Source organism: Miscanthus floridulus, chromosome 15 (assembly GCF_019320115.1).
Source record: "Miscanthus floridulus cultivar M001 chromosome 15, ASM1932011v1, whole genome shotgun sequence".
NCBI classification, from domain to species: Eukaryota; Viridiplantae; Streptophyta; class Magnoliopsida; order Poales; family Poaceae; genus Miscanthus; species Miscanthus floridulus.
Genome location: NC_089594.1, coordinates 23,385,771 through 23,411,294, shown reverse-complemented (window position 1 = coordinate 23,411,294; position 25,524 = coordinate 23,385,771). Strand labels below are relative to the sequence as shown.

The 25,524-nt window shown below is 47.9% G+C and overlaps 2 protein-coding genes across 2 annotated transcripts; one reads left to right on the top strand and one right to left on the bottom strand.

Moving 5' to 3' along the window:
- The first annotated feature begins 905 nt into the window (after positions 1-905).
- Positions 906-14,477, top strand: LOC136509239 (pentatricopeptide repeat-containing protein At5g04780, mitochondrial-like). The gene is made up of 6 exons (XM_066504063.1): positions 906-1,014; positions 1,142-1,588; positions 2,431-4,520; positions 11,978-12,050; positions 14,035-14,215; positions 14,338-14,477. The coding sequence occupies exon 3, from the start codon at positions 2,734-2,736 to the stop codon at positions 4,237-4,239; it is 1,506 nt and encodes a 501-aa protein (XP_066360160.1). The 5' UTR covers positions 906-1,014; positions 1,142-1,588; positions 2,431-2,733; the 3' UTR covers positions 4,240-4,520; positions 11,978-12,050; positions 14,035-14,215; positions 14,338-14,477.
- LOC136509241 (B3 domain-containing protein Os11g0156000-like) lies at positions 13,262-15,672 on the bottom strand. Its single transcript, XM_066504064.1, has 3 exons — positions 14,312-15,672; positions 14,032-14,191; positions 13,262-13,869 (listed from the first exon to the last, which is right to left on the bottom strand). Exons 1-3 carry the CDS (start codon positions 14,919-14,921, stop codon positions 13,857-13,859), a joined length of 783 nt encoding a protein of 260 aa, XP_066360161.1. The 5' UTR covers positions 14,922-15,672; the 3' UTR covers positions 13,262-13,856.
- Between the last annotated feature and the right edge of the window lie 9,852 nt (positions 15,673-25,524).

Genomic DNA, 25,524 nt, shown 5'->3' with positions numbered 1-25,524 from the left:
ATCAACTGAGCAGTGATCATCTGATGTGATCCATACCTTCTTACACTATTGCGGGCATTATTGCACCGTCTAAACACTACATGGACAAATTTATAACTCATAGCTAATTAAAATTGATTATCTTTATTCTCTCTTTGTTGTCTAACACAATAACATTTAGATACTTTATATGTTTTCGTCGTACATATCCGTTGGTTTTTAATATGTACTTTGCTGAAACCTTATCCTAAGTTATATCGGTTCTTGGTACATCTTTTTAAGACATCACAAATCTATATTTGTTTTTCAATTTTTAACTAAATTTAATTGGATGTCACATTTTTTTATCCACACATTCAATTTAGACTCTACTGCTTATTATATCTTTTTATTCAAAATTTCCAATTATATTATGTTAAAAATAGATTCTATAGATCATACATTATATTCTTAGATATTACGATGACATAACAATAGTTTCAATCTGCACCACAACACTCAAAATGTTGAATTACTCTATCAAAGAATCATATGTATAGTAATATTGTTTTATAAAAAGTGGAGTTTTTACAATTGGGTACCAATTTTGGTATGCCATAATGTTTCAGTAAAATGTATATAAAGTAATAACTTACAAAACTTATTGTGGTAGAGGGAACATTTTTTCACCACTGATAAACTCTAAATGTATACATTAATTGCCAATGTATACATATAAACATGGTTTACTTGGTGACACATGGCATTTGTGTTTTTTTCAATTGAACATTGGTAGAACTAGGTAATTTAGGAACATATACAGTGTATTTTATCATTATTTAGTTCTCAAGAAAAAAAACAGATATCAATTTAAAAAGCCTGATTTTTTTAAAAATCCAAATTACTTGACCCAAACTTTTTGGGTGACTTGAATGCCCACACCTAAATATTTCCTCCGTCCAAAAAGAATGGAAGTCTCGCTTCGAGAGGAGTCCAAGCATTTTAAGTTTGAACAGGTTTGCAGAAAATAATATCGGCATTTGTATCTTCAACCAGGTTTGTCATGAAAACATATTTCATGGTTATCTATTAATTTTAACTGCACATCATAAATATTAATAGTTTTTCTTGCATATATTTGATTAAACTGGAGATTGTTTGAGATTTCCTTTTTTTTTTTGAGATCATAAACCGAAGAACACAAAACACACCGCGATAGGTGCAGGCAATGGGCCGAAACGTGCCAGGAGTGCTCGGCCTTTAAGGAAGAAACTCCACGCTATTGGGCTGCTAATCCTCTCTCTCTTTTGGGCCATATGTCGCCGTCCGGAGTTTCCCACACCAGCCCGCGCGCTCGATTTGCTTTCGCAATTTCCTCTCGTCGCTCGCCTCTCTAGCGCCTCGGCGCCGCGGCGATTTTGCCACTGTGTTGGTGTTGCAGCCTGGTTCCGATCGACAGCTTCCTAGCTATCTCGGCGTCCGTCGATTCTCGTTCCCCTCCGAGCTCCAGACCCCTCCTTGTCATCCCACCGCTCCCCAGACGCGCGCAGCTGGTGCTGACTCGGCGGGTGTGGGGTTACATCTGCTACTGCGGCGAGGGTGTTCGACGGAATGCCCCACACTGGGAGAGGTAGTCAGCGTATCTTCTCTGACCGTATTTTTTTTCTCCATTATCGAAATTGATGATTTGATGTGCTATAGTCTCAGTGCTACGTAGGGTTGGACCGAAAATATGCCCTGCTGCTGGTTGGACTGAAATATGTCCTGCTGCTGCATGTAGAGTATAGTTTTGGGTGCTCCGTATCTCTGTCATTCCCCTTTTACAACTTATTGCCTCTGAGTTTCTGCATGATATGATCATAGTCCCTGTGGTTTCATTTCGCGATGGGAATTGGACCTGTTATTTTTCCCCCTTTTTGTAGAAGCCTAGTTGAGATAAGCCCTAAGTAACTTGAGTTTTGTGGAACACTGTTTAACACCATCCTGATTCAGGGTGACCTCTTCTGGAAACAAAAAAAAAGCCCTGTATTAAATTAGTGTTCACATTAGTTAGCTTCAAAAGAATTACTGTCTGTAGCTTTTGGCCAAAGCACCAAATCATTTCATCCTTCAATACTGTTGCTCTGTCATTCCAAATGGTCGTGACCTATCCCCTCTGATTTTATAGTTATCTATCAATTCTATTCGGTAAATAAATTCTACAAGACTGAAAAATTGATATGAAACATGGGGTTATTGTCACTGGAATACTAGTGTTCAGTGCCACAGTATAAGCGCCATGCTGAATTCTGGTCGTGCAGCCCCAAGGTTTTAAACCAGCAGCTCCATTAGTTTAGTTCCTGATTTGTTTTTTCAATTGTTTTTTTTTCATTTTCAACCATTTGTACAGCTTTTAATGAAATTCCAATGTATTTTCTCATTTTGATTTCATTTAAACTTGTGTTCCTTTTCTGATGGGATCTTATTTGTCAGGATTAATTAAATTTGATAGCAGAAGATACACCAAACTGTGATGAATATCACAAGGTTGTTACTTGTATTAACTTGCTATTTCTTTTGGCGATGCAATGCAATGGTCTATTAAGTTTCTGAAGGTGGACAAACAAGCTGAAACATTCACAGTTAAGCCTGCAGAGAATTTTTATCTGCTCTTAGCGTGAAGCAAAGATCCAAATGATTTTCCTTTTAAATTTCCTTTTTGTGAGTACAAATTCCATTTTGTGAAGTTTGCCTTCAAATAAAACTGAGAGAGCTTGGGGCAGCTGCCTTGCTTGGATGGGCATTTGGTTTAACCATCATGCTATGAAACAGTGTGCCAATTCTCTTATTGCTGTATTCTCGGGAATTCATTTTGGTGCTCGTTCTTTTTGTAACAAGCTAAACCATGGAATTGCCCCAAAGGATAGAAGCCTTATTAGGTTTGACAGGGATTTGATTGCCATGTTTGCACTACATGAACTTTTGCAACAGTGTACAAAGAAGAGGTCCCTCTTGGTTGGGAAAGGCTGCCATGGTTTAGCCATCCATTTGGGTTTGGCCACTGATACTATCACATGCAATATTCTTATCAACTTATACACAAAATGTGGCAGGAATGATTACGCTCGCGATGTTTTTGACGCAATGTCTTTCAGAAGCATAGTCTCATGGAATACCATGATTGCTGGGTATACCTGCAATGGAGATGGTTTACAGGCTCTGAAGCTTTTTTCAAAGATGCACAAAGAAGGGACACAGATCAGTGAATTTACCCTGTCCAGCACCCTATGTGCATGTGCTGCAGAACATGCTACTATAGAATGCAGACAATTACATACTTTCGCAATCAAGCTTGCATTGGACTCTAATAGTTTTGTTGGAACTGCAGTTCTTGATGTTTATGCAAAGTGTAATATGATTAATGATGCTTGTTTGGTTTTTGAGAAGATTCCTGAGAAAACTGCAGTTACATGGAGTACATTGTTTGCAGGACTCGTGCAAAATGATCTTCACGAAGACACATTGCGTCTATTCCAGAGTTCACAAAGGGAAGGAATACAATTGACTGAATTCACTCTTTCTGCTATACTCAGTACATGTGCAAGCCTAGCATTGATGATTGAAGGAATTCAGCTGCATGCAGTTATTATCAAGTATGGATTTAATGGTAATTTGTTTGTGGCATCATCTCTTGTGGGTGTTTATGCAAGGTGTGGGCAGATTGAGGAAGCCTATCTAGTATTTGCTGATACGAAACACAAGAATGTTGTCCTGTGGAATGCAATGATCGCTAGTTTTACTAGGCATGGCAAATCTTGGGAAGCAATGATTCTCTTTGAGAAAATGCAGCAGTCAGGGATATCTCCGAATGAAGTTACTTATGTCTCAATGATGTCCGTGTGTGGTCATGCCGGTTTAGTTGAAGAGGCCCGATGCTACTTTGGCCTGCTGATTTCTGATCAGACTGTTGAACCTAATGTCCTTCACTATTCTTGCATGGTTGATGTTTTGGGGCGATCTGGGAAGACTGGTGAGGCTTGGGAACTGATACAACAAATGCCATTTGAACCAACTCCTTCTATGTGGGGATCTTTGCTTGGTTCATGCCGTAAGTACAGGAATGTTGGAATAGCCAGACTAGCAGCTGAACAGCTTTTCAAACTTGAACCAGAAAATGGTGGGAACCATGCTTTGCTTTCGGATGTATATGCTGCCAGCGGAAGCTGGGAAAATGCTGTGTTGGTAAGGAAGTATTTGAATGACACTGGTGCAAGGAAAGATATGGGCTCAAGTTGGATCTAGGCAAAGGGTAATTCTCATATTTTTGGTTGTAAGCAAAAAGAGGAGCTGTTTGTGCAGACTATCATTCACTAATGGAGGTTACAATCAGCATTGCCCATGGTCAGAGAGATCAAACAATCTCAGAATTTTAAGCATGGCCCATGTTCTTATGGGGACTTCTGGTAATTGAGGACTAAATGAGGAATAACAAGCATTTATCTGTGACTCTCCAACACTCGTACACTCTCATCATATATTAAATTATTGCCTTGTGGTAGTGGCAGTGGAACGATGCACAGAAGGTAAATGTCAGCACTTCTACTGTTAACATTGTCATTGAAGTCAATAATGTTAATGTCATGCTCCTGGCCCCATCTAGTGTAACATCAACACTATCATTTGAATGTTAATTATAAGAGTAGGTAGTGTGACCTACAAAAGCATACCTTGTACTGTGCTTTTGTCATCATACATCATAAGCCATTGTTTCCTAGCACTAACAATGAAACATTTATATAGTACATTACCATCTTGTGGCTTTGATGGCTTGTACCCATTCCAATTACTAGTTAGTCTAGTACATTGCCATCTTTTTGCTTTTCTGATAGCAGTTTTGAGATCTTTTCAACTCTCTGCACTATACAGTGTAACATATGAAGTACCAATAAAGTGAAAATACTCGTCATCTGATCATCTTTGCCAACTTAGCTGTGCATAGTTTGGTACAACCTGACATATCTTAGGTCCTACAGAACCTCGGCTGGTCCACCATCTGCCCATGTTTACATCTGTCTCCCCGGAAATGTACTGCGTGCGTACAAAAAGCTGGCGTCTAGAACCACTAGCAGGTACTGAGGAAAGGGCAAATAATAGACACTAGAGATCATTGACTATTCATCAGGTTAGCCATTTCTTGTGGGCCAACCATATTTTGGTTGGTCATCAGCCTCATGTGGCTGATGCCTGATGGGTTTATCAGTCATAGCATTTTGTAGGCCCGACCAGTTTCTTGGGCCAGGTCTCTGGTACCTCAATTATCCTGGGAGGCTGGGACTCTTTTACTCATGTGCGTGAGGCATCATGCACATTCATCTCGGACTGTCGGATTCTCGGCTAGTAGTGGTCATCATTGTCTGCTTTCCATCAGATTAGACATTGTCGGAGTAATTCTTGGTTTTCCTTGCTCTTGCTGATTACCCACAGTCATACATATATTTATCCTAGAGAGTGACATTGAAATTGAACTTTTCAAGGTGATTATTAGAGAGGGTTTATTACTTTGTTCGCAGACAAGAAAAAAATGCATATTTAGCTGGACCGTACCTTTACTTGAATGATGTGGTTAGTTTAATTTGTACTTTGGAATAGTAGTTTCTATCCTTTGACAATGATTGATAAGTCTCTGTGTTGGCTGGTCTTCGTGGGGCTGCAGCTAGGACAACAGCATCTTAGCATCTAGGACTAGCATCTAGGACAGCATCTAGGACTAGCATCTAGGACAGCACCTTAGCATCTAGGACTAGCATCTTGGCATATGCTTGGCTGGCTAGCAGCCTATAAATATGTATCCCCAACCCCTCAGGTTGGCATGGCATTTGGAAATAAACCAGAAAATTGTCCCAACTCCTTGTGTCATCCTCTCTCGATGAGAGTAAGAATTCAGCGACTAACAAGTGGTATCAGAGCCGTACTATCCTGTAGCCTGAGCATCTCCTGCTCATCTCCTTTCCCAGCCGCGCAACAGCCCCAGCTGGGAGCAGCAGCAGCTCCGGCCGCTCCTGCTCACTCCTCTCCCTCTGCGCAGACGAGCAGCAACTCGTCTGAAGCATCCCTGTCCCCACGCAGCAGCCCCCCGGTAGCGCGTCATGTTCGCAGGGCAGTCTCAGCGCTCGGTCACCTCAGCACGCGGCGTCGGCAGGAGGCTGAACTTGCCGCGGCAGAGAAACGCGAGCGAGCGGCGACAGAGATCGCTGCGGCGACGGCAAGGGCGTCGAGGCTGGCAGCGGCGGAGCTGGCAGCAGCCAGAGCGGAGGCGGAAGCAGTGGCGGCGGCAGATGCAGCGCGTGCGGCGGCAGCAGAGGTCGAGGCTCTGCGCGACAGCATCAGCAGCTCTGTTTCTGCTGACGACAGCGCCGACGCGGACCTCGAGCTACTGGGGAGGGAGGCAGCGCGAGCGCAGGCGGCGCAGTGGGCAGCCGCGCACGCCCACGAGCGCGGCGGTAGCCCAGACAGGCGCGGACGCGTCGGCGGCGCTCCTGGAGGAGGCGCGCATGGCGGTGGCGCTCCTGGAGGAGGCGCGTACGGCGGTGGCGCTCCAGGAGGAGGCGCGCACGGCAACGATGGCGGATGGGTCGATGGAGAGCGTGGCCTTCACAGGCAGCGTGGCTCTCTCTCCCCGGATCGGTACCGTGGTTACCACGGGCTCCAGGCTGTTGTCAGGGACGTAGGCCCCGGCGGTGGGTGGCCTACCCTCATTAAGACCAACTACGTCGAGTGGGCTACGGTGGTGAGGGTAAAGCTCCAGGTGCGGCACATGTGGGAGGCAGTCCGGTACGGCGACATCGACTACGACCAGGATCGACGGGCGTTGGATGCCCTCATCGCTGCAGTCCCGTCCGAGATTCAGTTCTCGCTTACCAACAAGCGGACTGCCAAGGAGGCTTGGGACGCCATCGCTGCGGCACGCAGCGGCAACGACCGTGCCCGCAAGTCCACACTGCAGGCACTTCGCAAGGAGTGGGAGAACCTGGCCTTCTAGCCAGGTGAGGACGTTGATGACTTTCCTCTCCGTCTCAACACTCTGTTGCAGAAGATGGTGCAGTTCGGCGATGACACCTACGGCGAGGAGAGAGCTGTCGCAAAGCTCTTCCGCTGCGTCCCCGAGAAGTACAAACAGATGGCTCGCTCAATCGAGTCCCTGCTGGATCTCTCCACGATGTCGATCGAGGAGGTGATAGGTCGTCTCAAGATCGTCGACAGCGATGAGCCACAGTCTCTCTCGGGGCCCATCACCACTGGCGGGAAGCTCCTTCTCACTCGGGAGCAGTGGGCTGCCTGCCAAGGTGACCGGAAGAAGGGGAAGCCTTCTTCCGCGACAGGCGGCCGCAAGCATGGCAAGCCGCGCAAGGCGCACAGAGACGCCCAGGCCGGGGCACGAGGACGTGCCGAGGGTGATGCCCGCGAAAGCGCCCAGGGCGACGCCGCCGGCAAGCACAAGCCGGCACGAGACGACACCTGCCGCAACTGCGGCCAGCTTGGCCATTGGGCCAAGGACTATCGACAGCCACGACGCGGCCAGGCCCATGTCGCACAGGCGGAGGAGGAGCCGGCTATGTTCATGGCACATGCAAGCATCGAGCTACCTCCAGTGGCACCAGCCGCAGCGGCTCTCCTCCACCTTAACGAGCCAAAAGCACACGCCCTCCTCGGCGACGGCTCTGGCAACGACAAGACTGACGGGTGGTGCCTCGACACCGGCGTCACCCATCACGTGACCGGTCGACGGGAGTTCTTCACCGAGCTTGACTCTAGCGTCCGAGGCTCCGTCAAGTTTGGGGATGTCTCCGGCGTGGAGATCAAGGGCGTCGGCTCCGTCATCTTCACCGCCGTGTCTGGTGAGCACAGGCTGCTCACCGGAGTCTACTACATCCCCGCGTTGAGGAACTCCATCATCAGCTTAGGACAGCTAGATGAGAACGGTTCGCGCGTAGTGGTTGAGGATGGAGTCATGAGGATTTGGGATCGCCGTCGCCGCCTTCTTGCCAAGGTATCTAGAAGCGCAAATCGACTCTACGTCCTTAACGTGCAGGTGACACAACCCCTCTGTCTCGCTGCTTGTCGGGATGACGAGGCGTGGCAGTGGCACGAGCGCTTCGGGCACCTTCGCTTCGAGGCCCTGAAGTGGCTCAGTGCCACGGAGATGGTGCGAGGCCTGCCGTGGAGCAGCTCTGCGACGTCTGCGTGTTGACGAAGCAGAGGCGACTCCCCTTTCCCTAGCGGGCGAGCTTTCGAGCTAAGGAGAGGCTCGAGCTTGTGCACGGGGACTTATGTGGCCCGGTGACACCGGCCACACCGGGAGGACGACGCTACTTCCTGCTGCTTGTCGACGACCTCTCCCGCTACATGTGGGTGATGGTCCTCGGCAGCAAGGGAGAGGCTGCGGACGCCATCAGGCGCTCGCAGGCTGCTGCGGAGGCGGAGTGCGGCCGTAAGCTGCGCGTGCTGCGCACCGACAACGGCGTCGAATTCATGACGGCTGAATTCGTGTCGTACTGCGCTGATGAGGGCATTCAGCGCCACTACGCCGCGTCGTACAACCCGCAGCAGAACGGTGTCGTCGAGCGGCGCAACCAGACGGTTGTGGGAATGGCTCGGGCCCTTCTCAAACAGAGAGGGATGCCGGCTGTCTTCTGGGGAGAGGCGGTGGTGTTGGCCGTCTACATCCTCAATCGCTCGCCTACCAAGGCGCTCGACGGCAGGACGCCGTACGAGGCTTGGCATGGGCACAAGCCGGCGGTCTCCCACTTGCGGGTCTTCGGTTGCCTCGTGTTCGCTAAGGAGTTTGGCCACATCAGCAAGCTCGACAACAGGAGCACTCTAGGAGTGTTCATCGGCTACGCGGAGGGCTCGAAGGCCTACCGTATCCTTGACCCGAAGACGCAGCGTGTGCGCACGGCGCGCGACGTTGTGTTTGACGAAGGGCGAGGATGGGCGTGGGACAAGGCGGTGGACGACGGCTCGGCTCCGACGTACGACGACTTCACTGTCAAATACGTCCACTTCGAGGGAGCTGGGGGAGTAGGCAACTCTTCTTCGACGAGCGCGTCTACCCTAGTCCCCGAGCCTCCACCGACCCCGGCGCCTGCTACTCCGACAGCACCACGCTCTTCAGCTAGGACCTTGGCTGCGATGAGTTCTTCGCCGGCTCCACCACAGTCGGCACCGCCACGCACTCTAGCACCGACAGGCACCTCTCCGGGCACGTCTACTCCAACACCAGCTCGTGTCGAGCACAGCCCGGTTGAGCTCGCTACTCCGCTCTCTCACGACGAGGAGCGCATCGACGCGTACCACGACGGCGAGCCGTTGCGGTACCGTACGATGGAGAACCTTCTCGGTGACCAGCCGGTGCTAGGACTGGTGCCTCACGACCTGGAGGCGCAGTTGCACCTTGCGTGTGACGACGACGAGCCTCGGTCGTTTACAGAGGCCGAGAGACACGCGGCATGGCGCGCCGCGATGCATTTGGAGATGGATGCGGTTGAGAAGAACCGCACCTGGGAGCTTACTGACCTTCCTCGTGGTCATCGCGCGATCACCCTTAAGTGGGTGTACAAGCTGAAGAGGGATGAAGCCGGCGCCACCGTCAAGCACAAGGCTCGTTTGGTGGCACGAGGTTTCGTGTAGCAGGAGGGGGTCGACTTCGACGACGCCTTTGCTCCCGTGGCACGGATGGAGTCCGTGCGACTCCTCCTTGCGCTAGCTGCCCAGGAGGGCTGGCGTGTTCATCACATGGACGTCAAGTCGGCGTTCCTTAATGGCGACTTGAAGGAGGAGGTCTACGTGCACCAGCCGCCGGGATTTACGATCCCCGGCAAGGAGGGCAAGGTGCTCTGCCTGCGCAAGGCCCTCTATGGCTTGCGGCAGGCACCGAGGACGTGTAATGCCAAGTTGGATTCCACGCTAAAGGGGATGGGCTTCGAGCAAAGCCCGCACGAGGCGGCCATCTACCGACGGGGCAGTGGAGGAAATGCTCTGCTGGTGGGTGTATACATCGACGACTTGGTGATCACCGGCACCAAGGATGCGGAGGTGGCGGCATTCAAGGAAGAGATGAAGGCCACCTTCTAGATGAGTGACCTGGGGCCTCTTTCCTTCTACCTGGGAATCGAGGTGCATCAGGATGACTCCGGGATCACGCTTCGACAGACCGCCTACGCCAAGCGCGTCGTTGAGCTAGCTGGGCTCACCGACTGCAACCCAGCTCACTCCGATGGAGGAGAGGCTGAAGCTGAGCTGCGACAGCACGACGGAGGAGGTGGACGCTACGCAGTACCGACATCTTGTGGGGAGCCTTCGCTACCTCGCCCACACACGGCCGGACTTGGCATTCTTCGTCGGCTACGTTAGTCGGTTCATGCAGCGACCGACGACAGAGCACCAGTAGGCCGTGAAGAGGATCATCCGCTACGTTGCGGGGACTCTCGACCACGGCCTCTACTACCCTAGGTGCCCTGGGGCGGCACACTTCGTCGGGTACAGCGACAGCGACCACGCCGGCGACATCGACACTAGCAAGAGCACGAGCGGGATCCTCTTTCTCCTCGGCAAGTGCCTCGTTAGCTGGCGTCGGTCAAGCAGCAAGTGGTGGCCCTGTCCTGCTGCGAGGCCGAGTACATAGCGGCCTTCACCGCTTCGACTCAAGTGCTCTGGCTCGCTCGACTGCTTGGTGATCTCCTCGGCAGAGACACTAGAGCGGTGGAGCTCAGGATGGGCAGCAAGTCCGCTTTGGCCCTGGCAAAGAACCCCGTTTTCCATAAACGGAGTAAGCACATCCTGGTGAGGTACCACTTCATCCGAGGCTGTTTGGAGGAAGGGAGCATCAAGGCGAGCTACATCAACACCAAGGACCAGCTTGCGGACCTGCTTACCAAGCCTCTTGGGAGGATCAAGTTCCTTGAGCTTTGCTCCAGGACCGGGATGGTTCAACTTTCCCACAAGACGACGCACAAGACTTAGGGGGAGAAATGATGGATAAGTCTCTGTGTTGGCTGATCTTTGTGGGGCTGCAGCTAGGACAGCAGCATCTTAGCATCTAGGACTAGCATCTAGGACAACACCTTAGCATCTAGAACTAACATCTTGGCATATGCTTGGCTGGCTAGCAGCCTATAAATATGTATTCTCAACCCCTTAGGTTAGCATGACATTTGAAAATAAATCAGAAAATTGCCCTAACTCCTAGTGTCATCCTCTCTCGATGAGAGTAAAAATTCTGCTACTACCAAGAGTAAGAATTCAGCGAACTAACAGACAACTCTTCTTTTGCATGAAAGAAACACTTCCTTTCCTCGGTATATGTTGAACATATATAGTAGGCGAGAGTCATTATGGCCCTCACATGATGCCTTACTCGTAGCATTTAAGATAGTATTATCTGATGTTCAAAGGAGTTAATCATGTCACCCTGGAGTACCTCGGATAAGGTTCATGCCTGGTCATTAGGGAAGGCCTCCCGCTCCTGCACATGGCTCCTGTTCTCGATTGGCAGCAGACAGCAAATCCTGCTGTTGATACGGTAGTTAACGTTTATGTTTAATCTTTGTTCCCACAGTTGCTGCTGCTACATTCAGATGAATGTGAAACCTGCATCCCAATTATTTTTTCCCTAATCAGCACAGTATTCTAGGATATTGTTTATGTTCTGATACAGTTTATCGCGGTCATCTTGCACATGTAGCATTGTACCACATATGCTATATATACTCCCTCCATCCAAAAAAGAATACAATTTCCAATAGTGTTTAGTCAAACTACCTTAAGTTGGACTAAGTTTATTTTAAAAGATATTAACGTTTATCATACTAAATGAGTATCATTATATTTATCGTAGAATATATATATATATTGTGATAATATACCTATTTGGAGTTTTAAATGTTATTTCCTAAGAATTCAGTTAAATCTAAGCTCTGGCCAAACATAACATTGCATTCTTTTCTGAAAAGAACCGATGCAGTATGTATCTTCTCTCTCTCAGGCTACTTGCGAGTTGCGGCTGGAGAGTCTTTACACCGCGAGATGCGCCTCCATACCCAATTAGGTGACCTAAGGTAAGAGGCTGCCACTCTAGATTCTTCATGCACTTTGTTTAAGCTCCCTTGTGCTTCACACAAGTGGACACGAAGGCAATGCAACTGTGTTAGTATTACAGCTAGCTAGCTACAGCCTCCCTTAACAATTAATTATATACTCCAGGCTGATTGCGCCGCGTCAGCTTGGTTAGGTCAGGTTTCTCCAGGCATCTGCCATACCACTGCTCTGAATTATTTGACCGGTGGCCGGCCGGATGGCTGGCCCTGGGCCAAACGATCAGTTTAGCCTCGTGCTACGAGGCTTTCCGATGTAGGAGTAGGCAGTCAGGCTCAGGCAAGAAAAGGGTCAGCCAGCCAGATCTGCGTCCATCTTTTGATACGTGCTGCGGGGAATCTTGCCCCTCTCCTGTCTGAAACCTGCCTCTAAGGGCACCCGCAATGGTATAAGTTAGTAGCTCTAAGCCGATCTCTCTAATAGTGTTAGCTCTTAGCAATGGCTTATAATTAAATTAGGCCTACATGACACTCTCATATGACCTTGGAATGTATGTATGAGACTGGCTCTCGATCAAGAGCTAGTTTTTCTCTTTCTTCGAGCTAGCTGATGAGTCAGCCATTTGCAGGTGCCCTAACTAAGACCGTCAGCTTGGCCAGCCAGACCTTTTTTTCTGAGTATCCTATTAGGGCAAATTGAGCCCACTTGGACACTGAAACTTTTGCTGAGCCTTTCCTTCCCGAGGGAACAAAAAGATGGAGAACCGCCCACTGCCACTGAGGATAGTCTAGTACTGCTACTCTAGTGAGGGATCGGGACATGGAAATCCCCAGATGTCGGCATCGCCGCTTCTTTAATTAATGTATGGGCGTCTGATGGTTTTTATCATGTTGTTTGGTTTGGTTGTTTGGAGAAGGCTGACAATGCCATTGCACATCTACCATCGTCAGAGGTGAAAGGATTGGTTGTATGAAGTAGACAGATAAGAGTAGAAAGCATTGAAGCAATGACTGCTTCAGCCTTTGGCCATTTACAGTTATCTTTCTTTTGCTCTCCTGACCTCTCATTATGTACCTTTTTTCCTTACTTAAATGACAATTCAGATCCATGGGCTGGGATTAGATCATTTAACTCTCTCTGTCTAATCTAAACCTCTGTCTTAGAAAGTTGAAAAAATGAGTGCATAAAGACCATAACACTAGAAAAAAAAAACAGAAGAGGGGAGTCAGGGAGAGAAGAACAAAATCCCAATGAGGACATTTCTCTGTTCCTTGAAGGAGCAGGGGAGGGAGATGATAGCTAGATACATCAGCTTCATGCATCACAGTCCATTCTTGGACCCACCCACATCTCACATACTTCCACAGTCCTACTCCTACCACAGATGACACGCACATACAGTACATGCTTTCAAGCATGTCCTTTTGTTTTTTTTGCACGTGTCACCATCCGTCACTCCCTCTCTGTCTCTCTAGCTACCCATCCTTTTCAACCTGATGTTTCCTGAAACCTCCTAGCTACTGCTACCTGCTGCTGCGGCCGCAAGGGGGCCGGCCCGGCCGGACCCCGTACTGCACGTAGGGTTTCTGGAAGGCAACATGGGGAGAAAAAGGGCGAGTCTGGGGTCTGCGGTGATGGAAGGAAGATTGCCCGGGAAACAAGGGATCTCTTTCACCCCCTTTCCTTTTCATTCCGCTGGTCAATTCAAACCTGTCGCTCAGTACAGACAGAGTAGAGAACAGTAGTAGTGGTAGCTAGTTTCTTCATTGCAGGTTGTTAGGCTGCTGCGCAGAGCATGGCCTCAGATCTCCTTCCTCCTCTCCTCTGTCTTATGAACTGCCCCTGTTGACAAAGAAACACAAAACATAATTACTCCTATACAAGTTGAGCAGAAAAACTGATGCTTTGCTTATACTTGTTCTTTTTCATTAATTAAATTCATTCAGCTTCAACTAGTAGTAGTGTATTGCAACTGATCTCTGTGATGTTTGTAATACTACTTACCAGTAACTGGGAACGGCGGACACTGCTGCGTAGGGACTCTGGTACATTGCCGTCGGCGTCTCTGGCTCCGGCTCCGGGCCGCAATCGAGGTTGACGCCGAACAGCCGGAGCTTCCTCGACGGCGCCGTAGGCGTGCCGCTGCTCTTGGCGTCTGCCTCACCTGCAGTCATCGACCGGAAATGGCGTGAGCTGACATAATCTCTGCTCTTTTCTACCTTTGTTAGCATCGCATCAATCATAAATAAAAAAGTGTTGTTCTGTTCTTGGATGCTTTTCTTACCTGCGTGTGGCGTATCGTTGTGGTAGGCGTAGGGGCTGGTGGGGCTGGTCGGGTACGACGATCCCGACGTGCTGTAGCACATGGGGCTCCACGGCTGCTGCTCACCAGCGGCGTTCAGCGCGGGCGCCGGAGCGCGCACGGGCGGTGGCGGCGTCGGTGCCGGTGGTGCCGCGCTCTCGCCACGACGCCTGCAGCAGATGAAGAGGCGGTCGCCGGCGCCAAGGCCACCGCGCACCCGCTCGAAGCGCACGACGTCGCCGGCGTCGAGGCGCTTCTCCTTGACGTAGCGGCTCCAGCCCTTGGTGAGCACGTAGCTCTGGCTGCTGGTCCAGTACGAGTACCGGAACCGCCACGGCTTGCCGGCCTCGTCCTCGAAGGCCAGCAGCAGGCCCTTCTGGCTGCCGTCTCCCCCGCCGCCGAGGGGGAAGTACCTCTCCGCGTGCTGCTTGGGGATCACCAGGCGGTTGAGCTTTCCCACGTCGCTGGGCGTGAGCGGCTTCTCGAACAGATGCTCCCTCTCGTACTGGTGGTGGTATTGCAGGTTGGTGTACATGGCCATCCCCCACGACCACGCCTGGGGGTGCCCCTGGGCGAGATGGTGCGTAGCCATTCTTGCCTTGTTGGTGTGGAGGAATGCTAAAGCTGCTAACTACTAGAGGTGGAACCGTGGAAGAAAGAAAGAGAGGTTCTTGCCAAAAGATTGGCAGCGAGGAGAGGGAGAGTGGTGGTGGTGTGCTGTGTAGAGGGAGGCATGCATATGTCATGGCCAGCCATTTATAGCCAGCCTCCCAAGTAGCAGTAGCAGAAGAAACTCTAGATGGTCAGGGAGGCCTGTACATGTACTGTACTATTGATATATAATTATAATTATTTCCATGGTAGGAGTACATGTACATGCATGATGACTAGGAGACTTTTGCTGCTTAGGTGGTCTTTGGTGCAGGTGCATTTGATCTTGAGAGAGAGAGGAGAGTACAGCTAGTATATTATTATTTTAACCTAGGTAGACAGGAAGAATCAAAGTGAAGGAAGGGCTTCAAAGGTGGTGAGGTTAGCCCCCAGTGTAGCCGCTGAGGAATGATCAGGTGGTGGCACTTAAAAAGTTGGCGCCTGGCCATTGTGGCCTAATCACAGCCATCCAGGCCGGGGGCCGGGACACGGCAGGCCCGCCCTACCATGCCTTTCCATGTGCGAGGGGTGGTTGGGGCCTATGCTATGCATTGCATCGCATGCATGACCGCTGTCCTGATGAACTCCCTTCCCTTAATGTTTGTTTCTCTCCTTTTCTTTTCTAACCTTCTTTTCTTCGCCGTGTTCGCTGGTTGGTTTTTTGGCTGGTTTGGGCTGGCTGGTGCTAATTTGTTGTGAAAGAAAAATACTGTTGGCTGGTTGATTTGGGCTGGCTGAAACCAACAAGCGAACAGGGTGCTTGCTTACTTGCAGTAGAATAGAGAGGTCCAGGTTCCTAGTGTTTCAGGCCGCTCAGTTTCCATTTGGCTTTGGGAAGGTGCAAGAAAGCGAGTCCTGGACACTCCAGGTTACCATCGCAATTTCCCATACGGCCCTGTCTCTTGCGTTTCTTGTCCTTGTTACTATCTCAGGCGGGTGGACTGGAACCGAATGGATTAACCTGAACTGATGTGTGGATTGACATGTTTTGCTGGCCTTGTCTGCCTCTACTACTACCAGGCAGAGGCAGCAGCAGTTCAGTTCAGTTCATCTTCAGCTGAGTGAGGAGCTGGTGAGCAATAACTTGTTCATGCCATGACTCAGGCTGTGTTTAGTTGTGGAATTTGGATTTTGGGGCTACTGTAGCACGTTCGTTTTTATTTGGCAAATAGTGTTCAAACATGGACTAATTAGGCTCAAAACGTTCGTCTCGCAATTTCCCACTAAACTGTGTAATTAGTTTTTCTTTTCATCTACATTTAATGCTCTATGCACGGGCCGTAAACATTCGATATGACAGGTACTGTAGCAACTTTTTGGAAGTTGAGGGTGGAACTAAACGAGGGCTCATGAGCGCCGTAGTGGGCCTTGTCATGTGAGATAAGTATATGTGACATTTGAGGTGTACTGCATGCATTGCGTTGCATGGGCTCTGAGCTAGTAGTAGTAGTAGTAGTGTGCAATTATCATGCACCAGCAGCTTGTACTGAACCAGCCACTTGTTTTTGGTCTCAGATTCAACACCATCAAGGGGCTCGGTCAGTCCCATTGAAGGCCTGGCTGTCCACCCCCTTCCTCTTGAGAGGACAAGACTTGTGAGCGAGGGAGCTGGCTTTTGGTTGGATTGCAACCCTAACCACTGAAGGCCTGGCTGTCCACCCCCATGACTATTGAGGCCATGAATTTGCCCTGCTGCACTGCAATGCTGCTGCATTATTCCCATTCAAACCATGGGTGCAGGACGACGACCTGACCTGCCCCTGGTACGGACGCTGCACTGCTGGGACTGGGAGCCGAGCCTTCAACATGGTGCCCATCGAGGCCTGCGTGGGGGCAAAGCGACTGTGCCTACCCCTCCTGCTCATCCCGCTGCCTCTGCCTGTGGTTGGCATTGGAGGATTATATTATATCTATAATTAGCGGTTGTTAATCAGGCATTTGGGAGGCACCTCCTGTTGTTGAAAGATTGGGCAACAGGGCACCAGATGATCTGTCCGTGCCATGCATTTAGCATTTTCAAATGGCAGATCTGTATCAGATTCCGTAAACTACTGGGGATATGAAATCGCCGGTGTCGCTTTGCTTGCTTCTTTGGAGACAGGTATTCCGTCACATGGTTCTGATTTTCTGAACCCCTGCATGGGTTAGATGCATTGTTCTCGCGCTAATGCGTGCTTATGTTTTGTTTGGGCATTATTCAGCCTGTCAGCCTTTGGAGAAACCGGAGGGGCCGAGAGGTGCTGCGTGCTGCGTGCTGCGTGCTGCGTGCTGCTATTATATATCATCAGATGCTACTGTGTACTGCACTGTCCGGAATCCAATCATAACGGTGCGCTAACGGAACGGATCTCGACCGAATAACTAATCGCTACCTTCCCCTTCATCTCATCTCATTGCATTGCATCTGGTTTAGCAACATGCATTTGGTTGGTGATCAGTTTTCTCAAACAAACAAAGAAGGACAGCAGCTGGTGGTCACTTGCTTAATCAGACACCGGTAATAACCATGCAGGGTACTCCTATGTATTTCTTTCTGGGGCGCGTTTAGGTCTGGCCGGATTCAGCACCTGCACAGTGTTTGATGTGACGGCAAGCACTGTAGTAATTTCGTTTGTATTTGTGAATTATTGTTCAAACATTGACTAATTAGGCTCAAAAGATTCGTCTCGTAAAGTTCAACCAAACTGTACAATTAGTTTTTGATTTCATCTACATTTAGTACTCCATACATGTACCGCAAGTTTGATGTGACGGAGAATCTTCTTTTTGCATAGTGCCAAAGTTGGAAGTTTGGGGGAACTAAACAAGGGCCTGCTGTACAAATAACCTTTTTTGCCTGCGGGAAGGAAGGGGAAAAAGATAGGAAGTGTGTGTAGGGCTACATTTAGTTGAGTGAAATTTAGAAATTTGGTTACCGTAGCACTATCATTTTTATTTGACAATTAGTATTCAATCATGGACTAATTAGGCTCAAAACGTCCGTCTCGCGATTTCCAACCAAATTGTCCAATTAGTTTTTTTCGTTTACGTTTAATGCTTTATATACGTATCGCAAGATTCGATGTGATGACTACTGTAGCATTTTTTTTTAGAAAACTTTTTGAAACTAAACGAGGCCTACCACACCTCACGTGGCCTTGGCATTACCTGTTGCGTCCTGCTGCTGCCTTGCTGTCGCTGAGGCCCCTAGTTCTCAAATGCCAAGATCAAGATTGGACCTGCGCCAGAGATCTCCCCACGCCCCCTCTTCTACAATTTCCAACAAGTTGGCGAATCAAGTGAAATAATTAAGACGACTAAGAGTAAGAGTAGATGTAAATTGAGCTAATTCTAAAAATCTTTGCAATAATTAAACCCTATAGCTAGCCCACTTCACCTCTGGTGCCTATAAAGTGTTTCTATTGTTCTACCACACAAAAGTTAAGCAACCTATGTTTCAATCCTACTCTAGCATGGCAATTCTATTAATGTAAAGATAAAAATTGAATTGCTCAAAGTAAATGCTTAAAGTAAAAAGAGTAAGAGAAACGCGGCGATGTTTTGCCGATATATCGGCGAGTCGCCACTCCCCACTAATCCTCGTTGGAGCACCCACGTAAGGGTGTAGCTCCCCCTTGATCCGTCCAAGGATCAAGTGCTTTCTATGGGTTAATTCTTCGACACTCCATCGCGGTGAATCACCCACAACCGCTCACAACTTGAGTTGGGTCATCCACAAGCTCCGTCGGATGATCACCAAGCTCCCAATCACCACCAAGACGTCTAGGTAATGGCGATCACCAAGAGTAACAAGCACAAACTCTCACTTGACCACGACAAGCCTAATAAGAAGGATGGATGCACACTTTGCTACTCTTGCTTTCACTAATGAGGCATCTCTCTTGGATTCTCAAATCTCATTCACCTCACTAGGACCTTGCTCTTCTTGACACTCTCAAGGGTGTTTTTTAGCTATTGGAATGAGCAAAAGTGATCCCTTGAGTGAATAGAGAAAGTATTTATAACACCTCATTCAAAACGAACCGTTATGTGCCACTGCGGGATGATCGGACGCTCCGGTCAGTCCACCCCGCAACCAAGCAGTTAAGTTGTGACCGGACACTGACCAGCGTCCGGTCACAAAAACTGCCCTCTGGAACCTTACTGATGTTGACCGAACTCTGGAACCCAGCATCCGGTCACTTTGCTGCTCAGCGTCCGGTCAGTAGCCGGAACCTGACCAATGTCCGGTCAGCACTGACCGGACGCGTCCGATCAGGATTCTCCCTCTCTGGGACCTTACTAGAGTTGACCGGACTCTGGCACACAGCGTCCGATCACATTACACTCAGTGTCCGGTCGTATCCAGATGACTTCACCTTGATCAAATGAACTGACCGGACTCTGCGCCCGATCACACCGAAATCAGCGTCCGATCAACATTTGACCATCCATTCACTTCCAACTCGCAATCATATGTGAATGAAGTTCGCTCCAATTGATCTAAGGGCTATTTAGGAGCTACCTAGTGCTAGATTTGACAAGTGTGCACCACACCTAACCCACTAGACTCACCTATGTCAAGCTACCCGTCTATACCCCCCTTAATAGTACGACCAAAGGAAAAACAAAGTCCTAAACTACTCTAAGTGTCTCTTCAACACCAAACGACACTTAGAACTAGTCCATTCTTAACATTGTCGTCCATCCTTTGAAAACCGAAATGATTTCCATCCTAGGGGCATGACAACCATGATTGCCCAATCAATTGCCATTACCATGACCTAACTTAATTGCCTCTGCAAAACACACGTTAGTCACAGTAATCTCATATTGTCATTAATCACCGAAATCCAACTAGGGGTCTAGATGCTTTCAATCTCTCCTTTTTTAGTGATTGATGACAATACAACCTCGAGTATGTAAAAGAGATAAGGTTTTCAACCTGCTTGGTTCATATAAGCTTTTGATAATAAGAACAAAAGAGTTAGGCAAGCTTATATGACCCAAGACAACATGATGTACTCAATAGATATAAAATAAGCATGAGTACAAGTAATAAAGCTCATTTGCATCGGAGTAAAACACGGAAGCAAAGCAAATGAGCATAACCAAGTGACATGACATATAAATAATTCAAGTAGAGAGCACACATGTCACATATCACATAAATATCATGATTACGATCACACTTATGTAGTTCAATGCATAATAGTAAACATGAATACATAAAAATATATCACACATAAAAAGCCAAATGTAGATAAGATCCCCCTAGATATATCGCTCCCCCTGAGTCTAATATACTCGATCCCTCTCCCCCTTTGGTGTCAAATATCAAAACCTAAGGGTCGGTCGGCGGGGCTGCAGCGGACGAGTCGGGCGCTGAGGTGTGATGAGCGATCTGGAACTATGTGCCATCATCATCTAATCCTAAGCTCTATGCAGTCTGGCCCTCTGTGGCTGGAAGCGACGTTGAAGCGGTCTGGGTCGGAGCAGAGACTAGTGCGGCCTGTGACTCTACAGGTATGACTGTAGCAGGCGACTCTGATGATGCAACTAAAGAAGGGAGCGTCTCTATAGTCCCAATAATAGGAGCAACTGTGAAAGGACCAGGAACATGTAGATATGGTAGAGTAGGCTATCCTATCAACTCACTAAAAGTAGCACCAAGGCTCCTAGAGACTGAGGTATCTGGCACAAATAGCGAGAAAGTCTGAGCAGGTGTGAAGCCATTCTATAGAGGTGTGAACTGTGGGGTTAGCACTGGCGAGGCAAACCACTAGGACACCTGCTCTGTATGTGAAGGAAACTATGCCACTGGTTGTCCCTGACTCTGAAGTCCACTGGGCTGTAAAGCTAGAGTCATAGAAGTAGTAGCAGGCTGGCCAATCTAGGGTGAAGTTTGGACTCGTTCGAGTCCTACTCTCCGTTGAGGGGGCTGCGAGTGATCCAACGAAGGTCAGCCCTAGAGGGTACCACAAAGGTCACTCTAGTCGGAGTCTTTTCCAACTCCTTTTCCTCCTTCCACTAGATGATTCTAAGGCGGTGGAATCGACCGTTATAAACTTTCTGAGGCACACCACAATCTCTCAGGTGCTCTCCAGCGACGCCTAACCATCTAGGACCGAAGAGTCCAAGAGTAACAAATGCAAATCACGAGACAGACAATATGCACAAGTGCTCAAGTGGTTGGATTGCTCTCTTTTTGAATTTCACTCAACCCACAATTTAATTTGGCAAATTTGATCAATCACTCACTAAGAGAGGGTTGGAAGAGTTGGTAAGGCTCAAAAACATGTGTGTATCAGCAGAATTAGCAGAATCAGCAGCATCAGCAGCCTCCAAAGGTGGAGGCTTGGGGGTATTTATAGCCCCCTTGAAAAACTAGCCGTTTTATAGCCATTGCAATACCGGACACGTCCGGTATGCATACCGGACACGTCCGGTATGACTTACACTGCGCCAACGGTAACTAAGTTACAGTGAAGTTGTGAGGCGTCGGAACTCCCGATGAATGCCGGAACTCCCGACTCATGTCGAAACTCCCAACCCTCAGCAATTTTAAAAAACATGTAACTGAGTTAAAGTATGTGAGGTGTCAGAACTGTCGACTCACGTTGGAACTCCTGACCCTCAAGGCATTTGAAAACTAGCTGTTGGACCGGACACGTCCGGTATGGCTAGGACAGTGAACTCTCCAATGTCAGTTAAAGTGAGAGACGTCGGAACTCCCGAGCATTGCCGAAACTCCCGACTGTCGGAACTCCCGACTTACGTCGGAACTCCCGATAAACCAACCCGAGAACAATAATTTTACCACTGCTGGGTAAATACCGGACACATCCAGTATCTTACCAGACCAGCAAAAATAAAGTTAGCTCTTTTGTCGCTCAAATACTCAAAACTCACATGGGTTGGCTTGAGCACTTATGAAACATTATCAATCAACATGATGCATCCCTCTTAATAGTTTGGCATTCTTATTAACTCAAAATTGAAAGTATAACAAAGTTAAACCTTTTGAGTTGATCTCTTTCAAACAAAGCCGTGTATTCCAATCTTCATCAAGTGAGGGTGCCAACATGTTGATATAGATCTTTTCACTTGAGCATAGCCATCTTGAGCACGTGACTTGATTCCATTCATCAAATTTGAATAATCCCAAATGTATCAAGTCACTTCCATCAAACACTCCAATAGTGATTTGATCCTCCACATCAATATGAGTATCGTGGCTTGATTAGTACCTTGACTAAATGCAAGTACTTTCTACTTCACCCTAGCTAGGTTCTTTGGCCGCGAAGCCATCGCTTGCCCTTCACCCTTGCTTAGTACCTCGAAGCCTTTCCTTGCTATCTTCACCATCTCAAGCCATCAAGTCACATCTTGTGTTGAATCATCCATTCATGTATTGTTATCTTTTTCATTTCAATTTAGCAAGCTTCAAATATGAGACCAATCCATATGCAATCCCTTATGCCTCATTAATTAATTCTTACAAGCTTGCTTTCACATAGAACATGGAAATCCCATAATAATTAAGCCTTTGCATAAATTCCATTTGCATTGTTGTCTTGTGCTTGAACTAGATTATTTACACAACAACACATCATTTTGGCTTTCATTAAGTACCTGTGAGATAATCTATTACCTGTCCACACTTAGCAAACGGGTTAGTCCTTTAATCATGTTGTCATTCAATCATCCAAAACCCACTAAAGGGCTAGATGCACTTTCAATCTCCCCCTTTTTGGTGATTGATGACAACTTGATTAAAAGCTTACAAAATGATATAAACATTTAAACTTTTGAGTTCAATGATTTATAAGAGGCTCCCCCTTAATATGTGCTTATGATTAGAATTCACAAAATGACCTCAAATGTCAATTGCACATATTAAAACATATAGGAGACTCCCCCTAAATTATTGCATCCGTGGGGTGCATGTGTGTGTGACAAGGTGAAAACCATGATGCATATGACAAGATATATCACACAAGAATAAATATAAAGACATCACATCAATTATTTTCACTCTAGCATGTATAGACCTTATGAAAACAAATACAACACATGTATGTTACACAAAGCACTCATTACACATTTTCTCAAGTCCAAAAACCACTGATATATAAATAAAGATCATGTCTCAAGAGATACATTGATAAAGCATAAGTGAGTCTCATCTCTCACATGATACAAACTGTCTCAAACTCAAGATACATCAATGAAGCTCAAAAACAAAAACCACTACAGCCTACAGTACATATCTTCAGGTACAAAGATAAGCAAATGAAACTATCCTGAAGCTTTAATCAGTCTCTCTCCCCCTTTGTCATCTATCACCACAAAGGTCCAACAATGACATACTAAGGACAAAGGGGCTACAAGATGTCACTGAAAGCTGAGATCACTCATCATCGTCATCATCTCTACCAGCCTCCTCATCATCTGAGTGTGTAACACTGGCTGGATGAGAACCACCCGCACTAGATGGGTCATAGCCACCAGACCCATAGTAGCCACCACCACCAGTGTGGTCACTCCACCAGTCTGAAGCATAGTCGTCTACAGTGCTAGGACGTGGCTAAGAGTGAGTAGGCATACGAGCCTGAAGTGGTAGAGTGTCAGGGTGCTCAGGTGCCTGCTGCTGCTGTCGCTGAATGAACTCAACATACTCTCTATCATATCTGGCCTGCTGCTGCTCCTCAGTCTCAGGCTCACTAGCTGCCTCATCTGATAGAGGAGACCTAGGAGGATCAAGCTTAAGCCTAGAAGCAATTTGCTTCAAGGTTCGAGTGTCCTTTCTCTTAGCCTCCCTCTCCTCCTACTGCCTAGTTTGGATGTCTCGGCATATCCCAAATATGGAGCTAAAAAGCCTATGGATAGGCGAGGGAGGACTGCCACAGTGTGAAGTAGAACATGAAGGAGCACGTGGTGGAGGTGAAGCTCCTGCTGGTGCACCACTCTCAGGTGCATCTACCTCTGGTGTTGCTGTTGCTCCTCCTGGTCCTGCTAGAGATAACCCTATCTTAGGTAGATCTGTAACAATCTTCAGGGCCTTGTGAATCTTATCATACTCGAATGTGTGCCCTGTCACCTGCTCAATCATATACATGATATAAGGAGCAAAACCACATCCCTTGAGGGGCCTCTCTCCCACACTCCTGATCTTGAACCAAATAAAGTCAAACACGCTGAAGGGCCGAGCATCAGGTGCCATCCTATGGAGTAGGTTCTTGGAATAATCAGCAATGTTGCCCTTATCTCCACCCTTGTAGTCAATAGTCTTCCTAAACATCCTATCTAGGTATCTATAGGTAGGGTGCAGACCTAGAACCTTCCCCACTACTCCTCTCTCACCTCCTGGTGGATACATATAGGCAAGCTGCTCAGGGGGTAAAACCTGCTCGGTGTGGATCCGATCTCTCTGGAGGTCATCCTCTAAAAAGCCAAGGTGAGTGGCGAAAACATCATAATCAACACTGTACCACTGGCCCTCAAGCATCCAGTGCATTCGCCTCTCATCCTCCTCAATAGACAGAGTAGCATAGAACTGAGCTACTACCTCTGTGTTCCAGTAATGCTGGAACTCCATGATCTCATAAACCCCAGTGCGCTGGCAAATAGCAATGGCATGATCAACTGAGGCCTTCTGCAACTCTCTAATGTACTGCCAGTCAATCCACTAAGACTTGGCAATAACTGGGTTCCTGGTGAGAATCACACCAGAGTAGAAGTCAAGGTGAAAAGCTGTCTGGAAGCGGTGATCATACTGAACCTTAGGTAAGCCTCTCGGATCAACCCTTCGCTCATCTCTAGCTTTCCTAGTCATACCCTTTCCCTTGTAGTCAACTCTAGGAACATAAGAGGGCACATTGGGCAAACATGTCTCAAGGAGACCATAATGCATACCCTGACCAGGCTAGTGCTAAATAGGAGGAACTGGCTCCTCCTCCTCAATCTCCTGCTCCTCATCTGAGCTATCACCATCTGATCCTCTGTCAGTGCTCTTCCTCTTTCTTTCTTCTCTAGACTCCACTCTGAACTCATCAGTGTTAGTGTTAGAAGAAGAGCTCCCTGACCCCTCTACATACTGAGCTGCTGCACTAGAGGCAACCCTGGTAGACCTCCTACTGGTCGGCTTGAATCCAGGATGCATTTCCTGTCTCACCTTCTTATACTTTTCAAGTGCTGGATCATGCCTGTGCTTGGACCTCGGCTCCTGTCATCCACTCATGGCTGTTGTCCTATATCCAAAGATTTTCAAGAAATTTCAGATACATGCCCAAAATTTAATCTCGAATTGCAATTTAGACATAGAATCTTTGATCCATGGTTTTACATCCATCTTTGACACACAACTGTCAATAGGTATGCAAAACGAAAATACAAAAGAAGCTAAGCCTATCAAACAATTCTAATATTGGATTGAATCAAAATGAAGCAGAGGAGCTACTCTACTGGGCCATATCGGACACGTCCGGTAGCATACCAGACACGTCTGATATGGGCGCCCAGCAACCCTAACTAGGGTTCCTCGATTCAAACCATCATGGATC

Coding starts and splice junctions, on each gene's coding strand:
- LOC136509239 (XM_066504063.1), top strand. CDS start 2,734: ATGGGCATTTGGTTTAACCATCATGCTATGAAACAGTGTGCCAATTCT.
- LOC136509241 (XM_066504064.1), bottom strand. CDS start 14,921: ATGGCTACGCACCATCTCGCCCAGGGGCACCCCCAGGCGTGGTCGTGG. Junction 14,192..14,311: donor CAACGATACGCCACACGCAG/GTAAGAAAAGCA, acceptor CGATGACTGCAG/GTGAGGCAGACGCCAAGAGC.